Source organism: Stegodyphus dumicola, chromosome 4, assembly GCF_044657685.1.
Source record: "Stegodyphus dumicola isolate Sdum_Otavi_A_Nest chromosome 4, ASM4465768v1".
NCBI lineage: Eukaryota > Metazoa > Arthropoda > Arachnida > Araneae > Eresidae > Stegodyphus > Stegodyphus dumicola.
In genome coordinates this window covers 236,001,090-236,013,206 of record NC_140771.1, presented here as the reverse complement: position 1 = coordinate 236,013,206, position 12,117 = coordinate 236,001,090, and the positions used below count along the sequence as shown (strand labels likewise).

The 12,117-nt window shown below is 33.5% G+C and overlaps 1 protein-coding gene across 1 annotated transcript in view; it reads left to right on the top strand.

Moving 5' to 3' along the window:
- Positions 1-11,777, top strand: part of LOC118186596 (uncharacterized) — a 108,613-nt gene extending 96,836 nt beyond the window's left edge. Inside the window, exons 31-34 of the mRNA XM_035356706.2 lie at positions 1,899-2,341; positions 4,341-4,461; positions 8,159-8,496; positions 11,016-11,777. Of these exons, the coding sequence (XP_035212597.2) occupies positions 1,899-2,341; positions 4,341-4,461; positions 8,159-8,496; positions 11,016-11,120 (1,007 nt within the window). The 3' untranslated portion in view covers positions 11,121-11,777. The remainder of the gene's footprint in view (positions 1-1,898; positions 2,342-4,340; positions 4,462-8,158; positions 8,497-11,015) is intronic.
- The last annotated feature ends 340 nt before the right edge of the window (positions 11,778-12,117 follow it).

Here is a 12,117-nt window from a genome sequence, read left to right as displayed (position 1 = left end):
TCTTGACGCTCACAAACTACGCCGACCCGGCGGTAAAATAAAAATAAGAAACTGAGAAAGAGATAATAACAAGTGACTAACTACGAGGCTCTCTAAACGTAACTAACCTCACCGCGTTCTAAAATACCGCTGATACTTTAGCAAACTTCTGAATATTACGTTGAAAGATTAACAATTTGCCGAGGCAAGCACACAAGCCGAAACGCGTGGTTCTTCGATTTCTAACTAGCCACCTCCACACTCGTGAAGCAAGAAAGCACACTTTCGAACTCGTTTCCTTTCTATTTAACTCAGAATACTTCCGCTGATAATTTGAATCCTTGCGCGTTCTACTAAAATTTACATACTCTGGCATTGGCAATTCCAGGGGAAAGTAAGGCTTGACAGGAAAGATAGTTTAAACTTAAAATAAATGTTAGTTAAAATAAATATAAACCCTACAAAAGATTCGGGTTATTCCGAAACATTTGCAACAATAATTTTTCAAATTATAAAATTGCACCATCAGCATGTTACAGAACATAGATTTTAAATTTCTTTGTGATTCGTCTATCAGGGCTTCTTAAACTTTTTTCAATCGCGACCTCTTTTTATCACTGAGATTATTTTCGCTACCTCGTATATTAAATTAAATATAATATAAAGATATAAAAATTAATATCCTCCCGTAAATAATTTTCTTCATTGGTAAACACTCTACATATACGAAGAAGTATTTTAGGATTTATTTTAAGCACAAAAAATATTAAAGAAAATTCTGATGAAACAGATGTGCTCGTTTTCTGCTGCATAACAAGTTAAATGTTGGTGCAATATTTGACACTGCTGGATATAAAGCATCTTCAACATGTTTCAACGTTTAACATTGAAGCTGGAAAAATAGCTTTATAAAAATATCTGGTACTGAATGCCAGAAGGGCATTTAATGCCATTTCAGAAATAGTGAGAAATCTAGTTCTAACTCCGATCCAGAATTGATCAAAGATTTTTGTGAAACCCAAGTTTTAAGTTTGAATTGCTAGATAGCTTTACAAATCCCTTTTGCACTTTATATAACAGGTAGTTAATCTCATTAAAATCAATTGATGTAATGTCTTTAAAAGTCTAATCTCATTAACGTCAATTAATGTAATTTCTTTAAAACTCTTAGAAATGCAGTTTCTTAAAATTGAACTATCGAATTGAATTTTTGCGACCCCAAAATTTCGATTTCCGACCCCATTTGAGGTCGCGACCCATAGTTTAAAAACTCCTGTACAAAAGTCTGGTAGCAATTAGAATACAAAAGAGCAAAAATTATGAAAGTTTTTATTTATTTCTGCAGTTTTACCATTGCTGACAACTTTTCATTAAAATGACCTAGATAATACGGATAGTAAATTACAAAAGGTTAGGTTATTTAATTAAGCCTCGAGGGCTATCTCGTCTAAGGGGAGGGAGACCTTCGTGGAGGATTAAGGGAAACTGGCTCGTATATAAGTTACACAGGGGGAAAACCACGAAAACACTCATGCAGGTTGCCCGTTCGCGGGATTCGAACCTCAAACCGAACTACCAGAGTTCCGCGACTTTACCGTTCTGCCGCTGGTGGGCCGTAAATTACAAAAGAAAGTGAATCGTTAACAATATGACGGATTGTTGAAGGATAATAAACAAAACTTTTATTTTGCATAAGTATGAATGCAATATGGATTTAACAGTTATATCGATTATAACAAAATTATATCGATTATATATTTCTCCAAACTTTTCTAATTTTCTTCACATTATTTCTTCTAGCATTTGTATTTGCGATAGGTATGAAAGATACCGAAATTTTATGACATTTTTTAAATTCTTCAATGCACATTAAACATTTCTGAAAATAATTAAACGAAAGCTTTGATTTTTTGTTTCAGTCCTTTGCGAGAAACAAGATGGAACAATGATGAAAGAAGGAGAAGCTCTGAAGTTCACACGCGGAAATAGTGTTACAGCTGCCGATGTTGTTTTCCTGATAGAAGAGAAAGCCTGCAACAAAGATCGCGTCAAATACTTAGGAAAATTAGCCCAAAACATTGAAGATAATTTCAGGCAAAAAGGATACCGTGACATCAGATACAGTGTCGTAGGTTTTGGTGGAGACGAAGTTCACGCTGCTCCTCATATTCATACCATGGATGGTCAAGAATCTGGCCCTCTGAGATCTCTGACATCAGCTCTCGAAAGTATGGAGTATGGAGATGGACCTGTTAATATTCTAGAAGCTCTGAGATTCGCCGCAGCGCTAAACTTTAGGTCTGGAACAGTTAAGAGTTTCGTACTGCTGAAATGCTCAACCTGCAAATCTGAAGAAGTTAGGGTACGTCTTAGGTTTTTATTTCGTAACTTTATTATTATTATTCGTCTTCTGATGCAAATAATTTACGTGTACTTTATAGTGGTTAATTAATTGATTTAACGCTGCTTAGAGAAAAATTAGCTATTCAAAGATAATTATTAATGTTGCCTTCGTGAAACTGCTCCCAAAATTATATTAGTAAACGCTAATTGAATAATTATCAGACAAAAATATTCCTCTTTTTTAATTGCTCTTGAAGGCAATCATTATCTTTTTATACCATGAGTTTAACTTTGACTGGTTATCATATCAATTTCCTCCTTTCAATTGTTTTTGAAGGATATCATTATTTTGTAATACAATGAGTTTTGATACGCTATATTAAGGAACTGAAGTTTCCACTAACTTTCCCTAAACTCATTTTAGAATTTTTTTAATTTTAAACGCTTTAATTTCTTAAGATATTCATTTTAGACTTAACTCATTCTAAACTCATTATATTAGACATTGATTCTTTCAAACGTTTTCTTTGTATACGAAATACGTTTAGGCATTATTTGTGTTTTGGTATGCAGTAGAAAGTTTATTAAAAGTTACGGCGGACCACACAGAGATGAGAAAATCATGTGTGCGGTCCTCGCAAGTCACTGTGTTCAAAGCTTTTACAATGTGCCACACGCCGTGGTTCTGACATCTCAGACTCAATAATTCGTTCCAATAGACAGTACAACAGACATAACTTCCCGACCAGCGTCAGGAGATTTTAGCTTTCTGCACTGTGTCTCTCGTGAAAGCATCTTGATTTCTGGAGGGCTTGACGAACCTATGATCTTGTTTTTCTTCTGATATAGTTCCAGATATAACGAATCAGAGGATGTAAAATACTACTGAAAATTAAGGAGGCGTGGCTAATTCAGCTTGAAGATTTTTCCTATCGGAACAACACGTCAGAATGCTCATGAACTCTCGACTAGAGAGACCTAAAATGCTCTTCAGCTCTCAACTAGAGAGACCTCGTTGTCAGGATCCTCACGTCACTATAATTCATTTCAGTAACTTTTCTATGCTATCCATGAATTATATATATATTTCTAAAGAGCTTTTCGTAATTGTAATAAATATGTTTTGAGTTTAAAATGTAGTAAGTGTTACGCAATCTGACAAATGTTGTACCAATCATTATACGGAGTCAGATGCGCCAGCCACCCACAAAGCCACCCACAAAGCAATGAATATCTAGGACAATAGATTTATTTATTTGTTCATTAACCATTTAATTAACTGTTTCTTTGGTAGTTCATTAACCACTTAATTAACTGATTGATAATGTTACGTTAATTAGTAACCTTAATAATGCTATCAATTACGTTTTCTTTTCGTTCTTAAGAATGCTTTAATATGAAGTAATTACGAATAACTTCGGAAAAATAGGTGGGTAGACATGATTTTAAAAATTCTACAAAAGTATTTTGAAGTTAGTTTCATGATTTACACGTGTATACGAATTTCTCATAAATATTTTATATGACAGTATTTATCTATAAAAACATTTTATTCTATTTGATGTAGATGAAAAGAGGTGTTTACGTTGAACGTAATGTTCAATAGTATGTGACAAAATATTTTAATCAGAATTCGAACTAACACACAATGTTTAATTTTTAACATCGGAATTTAACATTTCTTTATATTAAATATTAATGTTTTCATACGTTTCTTAATCTATTACATTGTAGTATTCAAAGTCTATTTTTAAACCGAAATTAGCAAGTAAGAACAATGCTTTTATATAACAGATAGGGCAAAAATATATAGAAAGAAAGCCAGTATCGCCCATAAAAACCTACAGTAAACATTATAACGAATTAATGCATTCATTACAGTAATTTTAATTCTTGCAATGTTAAAACAAGTTTTTATTAATTTAAAAACTTTTTATTCGACATTTTATTAATCATTATTAAGTTTTGTATTCCACTTCTCGAGTTATTTATTTGCATTATTTTAATTATTTTTACAGGCTGAGTACGGCGAAATGTTACGCACGCTGTTGGATGGAGATATTACACTCCATCTTGTCATGGAACAGAAATATGAGATGAAAGTTCCCAACAAGAATTCGAAAGCTCGAAGAGTCATTGGTACGTTTCCCTATCATATCCTTCTTTCAGGTGAAAATAAAAAATATTTCAAGTTTTGCTAAGGAAACCAGCAGTTTTAGAGAGTTTATCGTTGTTGGAGATCATACCTATGTAAGAGCACAAAAACAAAATTTGACATTCATGTAAAAAAAAAATGAATGTAAGAATAAATGTAAAATAAGAATGAGTAAGAATGAAATTTCGTAAGATTAAATTATAATAAAATAAAGTCTCTTTTATTGGTTAAAAAATTTCATCCACTTAAAAGAAAACGTAATCTGTAATCAGCAATAAATATTCCTCGCACATAAATGAATTTTTATTCTGCGTATTGCATAATTAAATCTAAAAATGAAAACATGTATAGATCAGTAATATCAGGATTTTTTTAAACTTTTCTTTTTGTTGGTTAATTATAATTTAAGAGTCAATATTATGACTCTTAAATTATAATTAAACAACAAAGCTAAAATTTTGAAACATTATTTTTGTTCCGTGACTCTTCAGTAGGTTCGGAGAAATACAGGGTGAATATTGTAACTCTTGTGACAATTAAAACATTTTATCTAAAGAGAGCGCTAATGCACTGAAAGATATAATTTTCTAAGTTGTCTATTTGAAATAAAAAAAGCAATCAGCTTGTAAGGCATATTTTAATTTTATTAGAGTTATTTTCATTTCAAAGTGCTTTCCTATAAATTCTTGTTTGTACTTACAACTCCCTACCAGAATGAGTTTTCAGAATCGCGTTGAATGCGAGTAAGTTAGAAGAAGTATTTAAGGAAGATTCAACTTACTTCGAGAGAGAGACCTAGGAATCCTGAGTAGCACGTGTTTGCCTTCGGGCTAAATCTCTATTGAAGCTGTTACGCTCGGCCGTATATTACGTGGTTTTTAATATTCGTCGGCTAGTTTAAATTTAGAGCCGGCTACGTTAGATACTTGTGTTAGCTTCGACTAAGTCTCTTAATTAGTTATAGTTAGTTCTTACTTCTTACTTTGAGTTCAATCCCGAGTGGAGGCTTTGTTGTAAGCCCGAGAAAGGAGCCGACTGTCGTTCTTAGTTGAGTGAGATAAAACGTATTTTAACACTTCTTGAGTCTACATCTCTAGTTATTTGGACTCAGTGTTAATTCGCTAGCAGTTCACTAGGTTCCTTAACATTCATTTAGTAGAATAAGAGTGATGAAGCTTACAAACTGATGAGGTGTTGTGTAGATTGCGTCCAGAGGCCATGAAACGATGACCAATGGGGAAAATGTAATATCGGACAGCTTTGGTAAACTGTTGCTAAAGCATTAAATATGGCTATTGCTAAAGCATTAATATGACTAATTAAAATTACTTTTTGGAGCCTCGGTTAGTTTTGGACATTAGTGATTAAGCATTAAAGTAAATAATGTGTACTTAAAATAAAGACCCAAAGCAGGAAGTGAAATGGGATCAAGCCCGAGAAGGACAGCGCAAAATAATGGTTTCGATAGGTGTATGCCTAACGTTTATCGTCAGTGCCAAATAGGACTGTATTAAAAATAACTAGAATTTAGCGAAAGCGCATTTGTTCCTGCTGAAAGCATAATTATAAACCATGCGTAAATCTTCAATAAAAAAAAATCCACCCTCAAGAAGAGATGAAGAAATTATCAAATTGCAGTCGCAATTCCTTTCGGGGGGGAAACTGGTCTAAGAACAGATAAATAATAAAGATAATTCAGAATGATGTACATTTATTGAATCTTGCGTTTTCGTTACACCATCATTTCCAAAGGCAGTCATTTCAAAACTCACATCAACTGATTGCCTTTCATTTCAGATGTAAAGTTGAAAAATTATACTCTTTTATAACTAACTGCTCTCTATTATACAAACTTTTTACAAACTCCATTCCTTAGTATAATCAGTTCTGTATGTATATATTAAAAATAAGTTTTTCTTTAGTTTTACCGCTAGCCTAGAAGGGCTATTTGTTTTCAAACGGCATTTTGCGTCGATTCACTAAAAGCGTTGAATCTGCGGCGGACCACGCGTAGATGAGAAAATCGTGTATGCTGTCCCAGCAAGTCACTGTTTCCATGCGACACTTAATAGGACAAGCTTTTATGATCTGCCAGCTGACATTGCAGACGCAATAATTCCTTCCCGTTTACAGTGCAAGAGACATAATTTCACGACTAGGGACAAGAGATTTGAGCTTTCTGACCTCTTGATTCAGGAGAGCTGATGAACCAATGATCTTGTTTTTTCTCTAATATCGTTCCAGATATAACGAATCAGAGGATATAAAATACAATGAAAAGGCACGTCTAATTCAGTCTAGGCTAATTAAGGCACGGTTGATTAAGGAGGTACGGCTAATTAAGGAGGCACGGCTAATTCAGTCTGAAGATTTTTTCCATCGGAGCAACACGCCAGAATGCTCTTGAACTCTCGACTAGAGAGACCCTCGTCAGCAGGTTCCTCACATCACAGGATTATGTTTTACTTCAATAACTGTTCTATGCTATCTATGAATATATATATTTGTAAAGAGTTTCTCGTAATTGTAATAGATTAATATATATAGATTAATAGATAAAGTATTACGCAAACTTTCAAATGTACTAATCATTATACGGAGTCAGAAGAGCTACCTACCGCCAGGTACCCACATTGGTGACCCGAACATGATTTAAATACCCAGCCTTCTGATTTGGAATTAGAAGCGCAACCTGCCGCCGGTAACCCACAAATCACTTTCCAAATTGCTACCACCAAATGTTATCACCCTGTTTTATATTTAAACAAATTAAATAATAAGGAATCTGAAATAATATATGTATGTTTCTCGCGTTGTGAAGAAACAAGGTACCTGGAGCCATCCGATTTTGAATAACGGATTCCTCGCCCGAAATATGAACTCAAATTTGGAATTTCGGATTTGTTTTATTATCTTTTTGGTATTTCGTAAAACTTTTAACGAATTTTTTATTCAAAAACTCCGCGATTTTAGAGCAAGCATTGGCAACACTTGTACGGAATAAAACACTCTCAGCTCCAGCGCGCGAAACTTTCTGTTAGAAATTCTAAAGATATGTTCTTTTTTAAATATTTTAGTCCAAACGCTTTTGAGTGGTTCAAGAAACGTGCATGTGTGTGTAAAAGAAAAAAAAGCCCCTTTGGGCGTATAAAAAATCTGAAAAACTTTCAAATTTGTCTTTTTTTTTTTCCTTTTTTTTTTCTTTTGTAATGAAAGCACAAAACATTTTTCCAATGGTTGTAATAATCTACTTAAATAACCATTTTTACAACTGTGTTTAAATGAAAGATATTTAAGAAAGCATTAGTTCTTATTAAATATAATTTATTTTTAAATAATACATTATTAATTTCCGCTTTATGATCAACAATTTTCCCAAAGGTAAAAAGATGATTGCAGTTAGATATGCTACGACATTTTTAACATAAATAACTGCTTCGAAAGGATATGATATAAATTTCTATCGAAGTTAAGAACTTGTGCAGTAGTCAAGGTACTGCTAATGTAAATTGCAATAAAACTGTATGCGAGGAAAAAGATTCAAGCTATTTTCAGATTCAGCATCTCACAATAACATATATTCGGAAAAAGTTTCCAAAAATTTCGTGAAGTTAAGTTTGCAAACCTGTGTATTTTTTTAAATTACAAATGACTGATTTTCTTTTCTTTTGCATCACCTAGGTGTTGACAAGAAATTTGCTTACACTTTGAAGGACGTCAAGGATAGTCAGCTGTCTGGAGACGGCGATCTGCTAGCTCAGCTTAAGATTCCTAAAGATGTCTGCATACCACTCGCACTCGAAGTTAACGGTTCCAGCTTCGATTCGCAGTTCCTCACCGAAACGAAAAAGAACACCAACAAGAAATTCATGGACGTCTTAGCAAGGCTAGTAGTCAGGTCATCGTCAGAGGGAAGCACAGAGTGGGGCATGTGTTGTGAGTGCATAGCTACTGCTGACGGCATGGGAAAAAGCACTTGCCAACGTTGTGTGTCAGCTGAAATAGCCAGCATGATATCGGTACGGAAATACTTCTTATATTTTTATTGATAAGGATTTTGTCTTTGAAGAATACTTTCTTTTTATGCTTTCTAATATAATGCATAATAATGAAACTTTAATGTTAATTTGGATATCTTCAACGCATGAAAATGTATAATGATTGTAGAAACTCTGTTATTATTTAATTTATGTAATACGTATTTTCGCATTTCTACGCTTACTCTTTTATGATGTCGTATAGCAGCATGTAAAACTGAAACTTATATTTAAAACTGCAAGCCGTAAATAAACAAGGCTTCTTAATTTACAACGGACATCAGCATTACAGTGAAAATAGCAGCAGGAGGACTCATGTCATAAATTCCACACTTAATAGTCCTTCTGGCACTAATAAGATGAACACCTGTATTTAATGGAAGCAGAAATTTTTATTTCTATAAATCTTTACATCATTCAATATTGCCACATCAGCCTGATCACCTATAACTAATTAGCATGATGGCATACAATTACTAATTAACATAACTAACAGCATACAGTTAAGCGATTAAATTTTGCTTTTATTTTTCATCTCCGTGTGACCACCGACTCGTGGCAGGCTTATACAGCGATGCCGAAAACAATATTCTCAACATTCTAACACACCAATAAACTCTAATGTATTGGAACAATATTTTGCGGTTAATTTATGAGAAAACTATGTACCAACTATGAAGCACATTAAAGCCCATTACCTAACATGTAAATATAATACACATAGATCGTCTGTTCAATACATTTGTCTCTAAATTTGGTTGGAGAGGATTAGCTGAAATATACTCGTAAAAGGCGCGATTAGGCTATCCAAAATATATTTTGTATTTAAAATCGGAAATACTGTTTTATGGCCTGCATATTTGGGTTACGAATTAATAATATTAATGTTACGAAATGCCCAGCCGCGGTAAGATAGCATCCCCGCAAGGCAAGTTTAGGGTTGCCAGAAAATGGCAAGGCAAGGCAGAGATGCCAGATTTGGCGCGAAATCGTCCATTTGGCGACATTTGGCAACAAAATTGCTGATATACCATATAAAGCATTCTGGAACGAATTCTTATCGGTCTGGCCTCGAATGTTCTCGAAAACAGGCCGAAAGCTATATAAACCCATCCTGCTGGTATATGGAGTAAAGTGCGTCTCGTAGTCTAGTGTCGAGTTGATGCATCGAGAGCGTGTATTGTTGAGGCTATCGAGTCTATCGCGAGTTGTAGCATGGAGAGTCTCGAGAGTACGTTGGCTTCCGAGGACGACTGAACCGAGTCGGAAGCCTATGCTGTCTTCACCGTTATAGCCTGATAGCCTGAAGCCTGTGTTGCTCGTTGTTTCAGCGTGTTTGTTGCAGTTTTTCGAGGACTGTAAACGTGTTTTTGGAGCTGACCTGAGTAATACTGTCTAATAAATTATGTTTTGATTCTTCATCAAATATTGTCTTTAATCATTCCAAATCCACGTACCCATAAGAACGCAACAATACCAATAAAAAGAATTCCTTGTTTATCGAAACAACACTTTTAACATTTCCTGCGCTGGAAGAATACAATGTTATCGAAAGACTATGAGGAAGGCAATTGAATTAAAAAGTGTCAATCCAAGATTTTTAGATAAGTTATAGCTGTTTAGTTTGTTTTCAGTTCTTAGCTTGAAATTGTTGCTAATATAGCATTCATTCACCTGAGTGCATTAAACATTGCATCCAGACAAGAAAGAATGGTTGGGAAACGCTTCACGCGAACTCCATCTTGTGCAAGGTATAAGAAATATGATTCATCTAATATGAGACTTTCTTTAGCCATGTATACTCCAGTCTTTGTTAGCTCTTTGTAAGCATTTAACGAAGAATGATTAAAACATATAGAATGGGTTTTAATATTCTGGTTGGCTCTGTATTCTTTCCAAATATAAGATTTCACATTTAGAAAGAAATATATTTCGTGTGTATACTGTAAATGTATAAACGTATGAGAACGTACAAGTGAAAGTAAACAGGTCGTGTAATTTAAGTGAAGAAGAAAAGAAATAATACTATAAGCCAAATGAAGTACGCCTTCACAGACATGATAAAATATAATGAATCTTTTATATACGCCCACTCCTCGTTCCAGTTGAATTTGGTATTTTGTGGAGGAGTGGGGACATATCGTACCAAAGTTTGTTTACGTTTTCAGAAGTATCAATCATTTTCAGAAGTGGTTATCTCAAAAAGTGGTTACCTGCGAGTGTTCACTGTATATTGTACTGTGTGTTATACATTACGGGTATGTAGAGAATAACTTATCTAGCAACAATAAAATAATATTGAACTTGACTATTATTACTCCAAACGATTGCAAAGAATGAAAAATATATGTTCTTTTTTCTCTTTGACTTTAATGATTTTTTAAGACTCTGCATTTTTATTTCACTAGAAATATCATTCAAATGCTTTCCTTTGTTAAAACTTTGAATATAAATTTCTTTGATATTTTCAATACTCATAAATGTTTAACTTATATCTTCAGGCTGATACTTCAAGCTTTGGAAGCTATCCAAGCTCCCGCCCAGAGAACAAACAAGCACCAAGATCCAGAGTGAGAAAACACAAAGAAAGAAGAAGTGGACTTTAGTTAATATTTATCACATTTAAATGTATTTTTTAAATGTTTTAAAACTAACAGATATTTAAGAAAAATTTGAATCAGTTGTCCATAAACGTCATTGAAACTCACCATGTATTTGTATTTGTAAGATACGATTTAAAAAGTATTTAAATTATAGCTAGTGTTAAGAAAATAAAGTTTCCTTTAAGTTTATATTTTCCTTCTTATTATATTTATTTGTCCTCTTATTGTTAATCATGAAGGTTAGTACAAAACGGGTGTCCGTCTGAAGACAAAGAAGTGCCAAAGATGTCTTTCTACGTCTGGATGTCTAGATCCTGAAAAATCCTGGAAATCTTTAAGATAAGAAAGATATCTAGGCAGCCAGGATGAAACATCTTTGAAAAGAACTTTGTACTGTGAAATTATCATGTGATTCGTAGTGATTAGAAGTTTAATGTCTGTGGTGCAAAATACATACAGCTCTTCGATCAGCAGCTACGATGCTTGAAAGGACTCATCTTTGAGGTGTCGTTTATCTAATTACATCCGCATTTCTTTGTGTTTTTGCATAATGTAATATCTCTATTCCTTTTAAGTTTTTTTTTACTATCATTATGTGTGAGATTCCAGAAACTTGAGTGTACAAAGTAAAAATCATTAATAAAAATGCTGCAGCAACAAGTGTTGTCTAATTATTGAAGTGAACTTCAAGTATTCATGTATTTTATCATTTATAGTAAGAATTAGTTTAATTTATTCCCCATTGGTAAAGAACTAAATTCCGTTCTTCTGCATTTTTGTTAAAGGTATTTCACATGGTACGTATCAAAAATCTTTACATAAATGCAGTATCTTCAGAATTCTAATGCATTATAGATTTTAAGTACTACTTAGATCACAAATTTCATGAATAAGCAAATGGGGAAAGAGCTAAAATTTTTTATCGCTCAATAATACCTATGAAGTTTTTTTGTTACTCCTATTTTCGAAAACATTACTTGTAAACGTAAACGTTGATAGC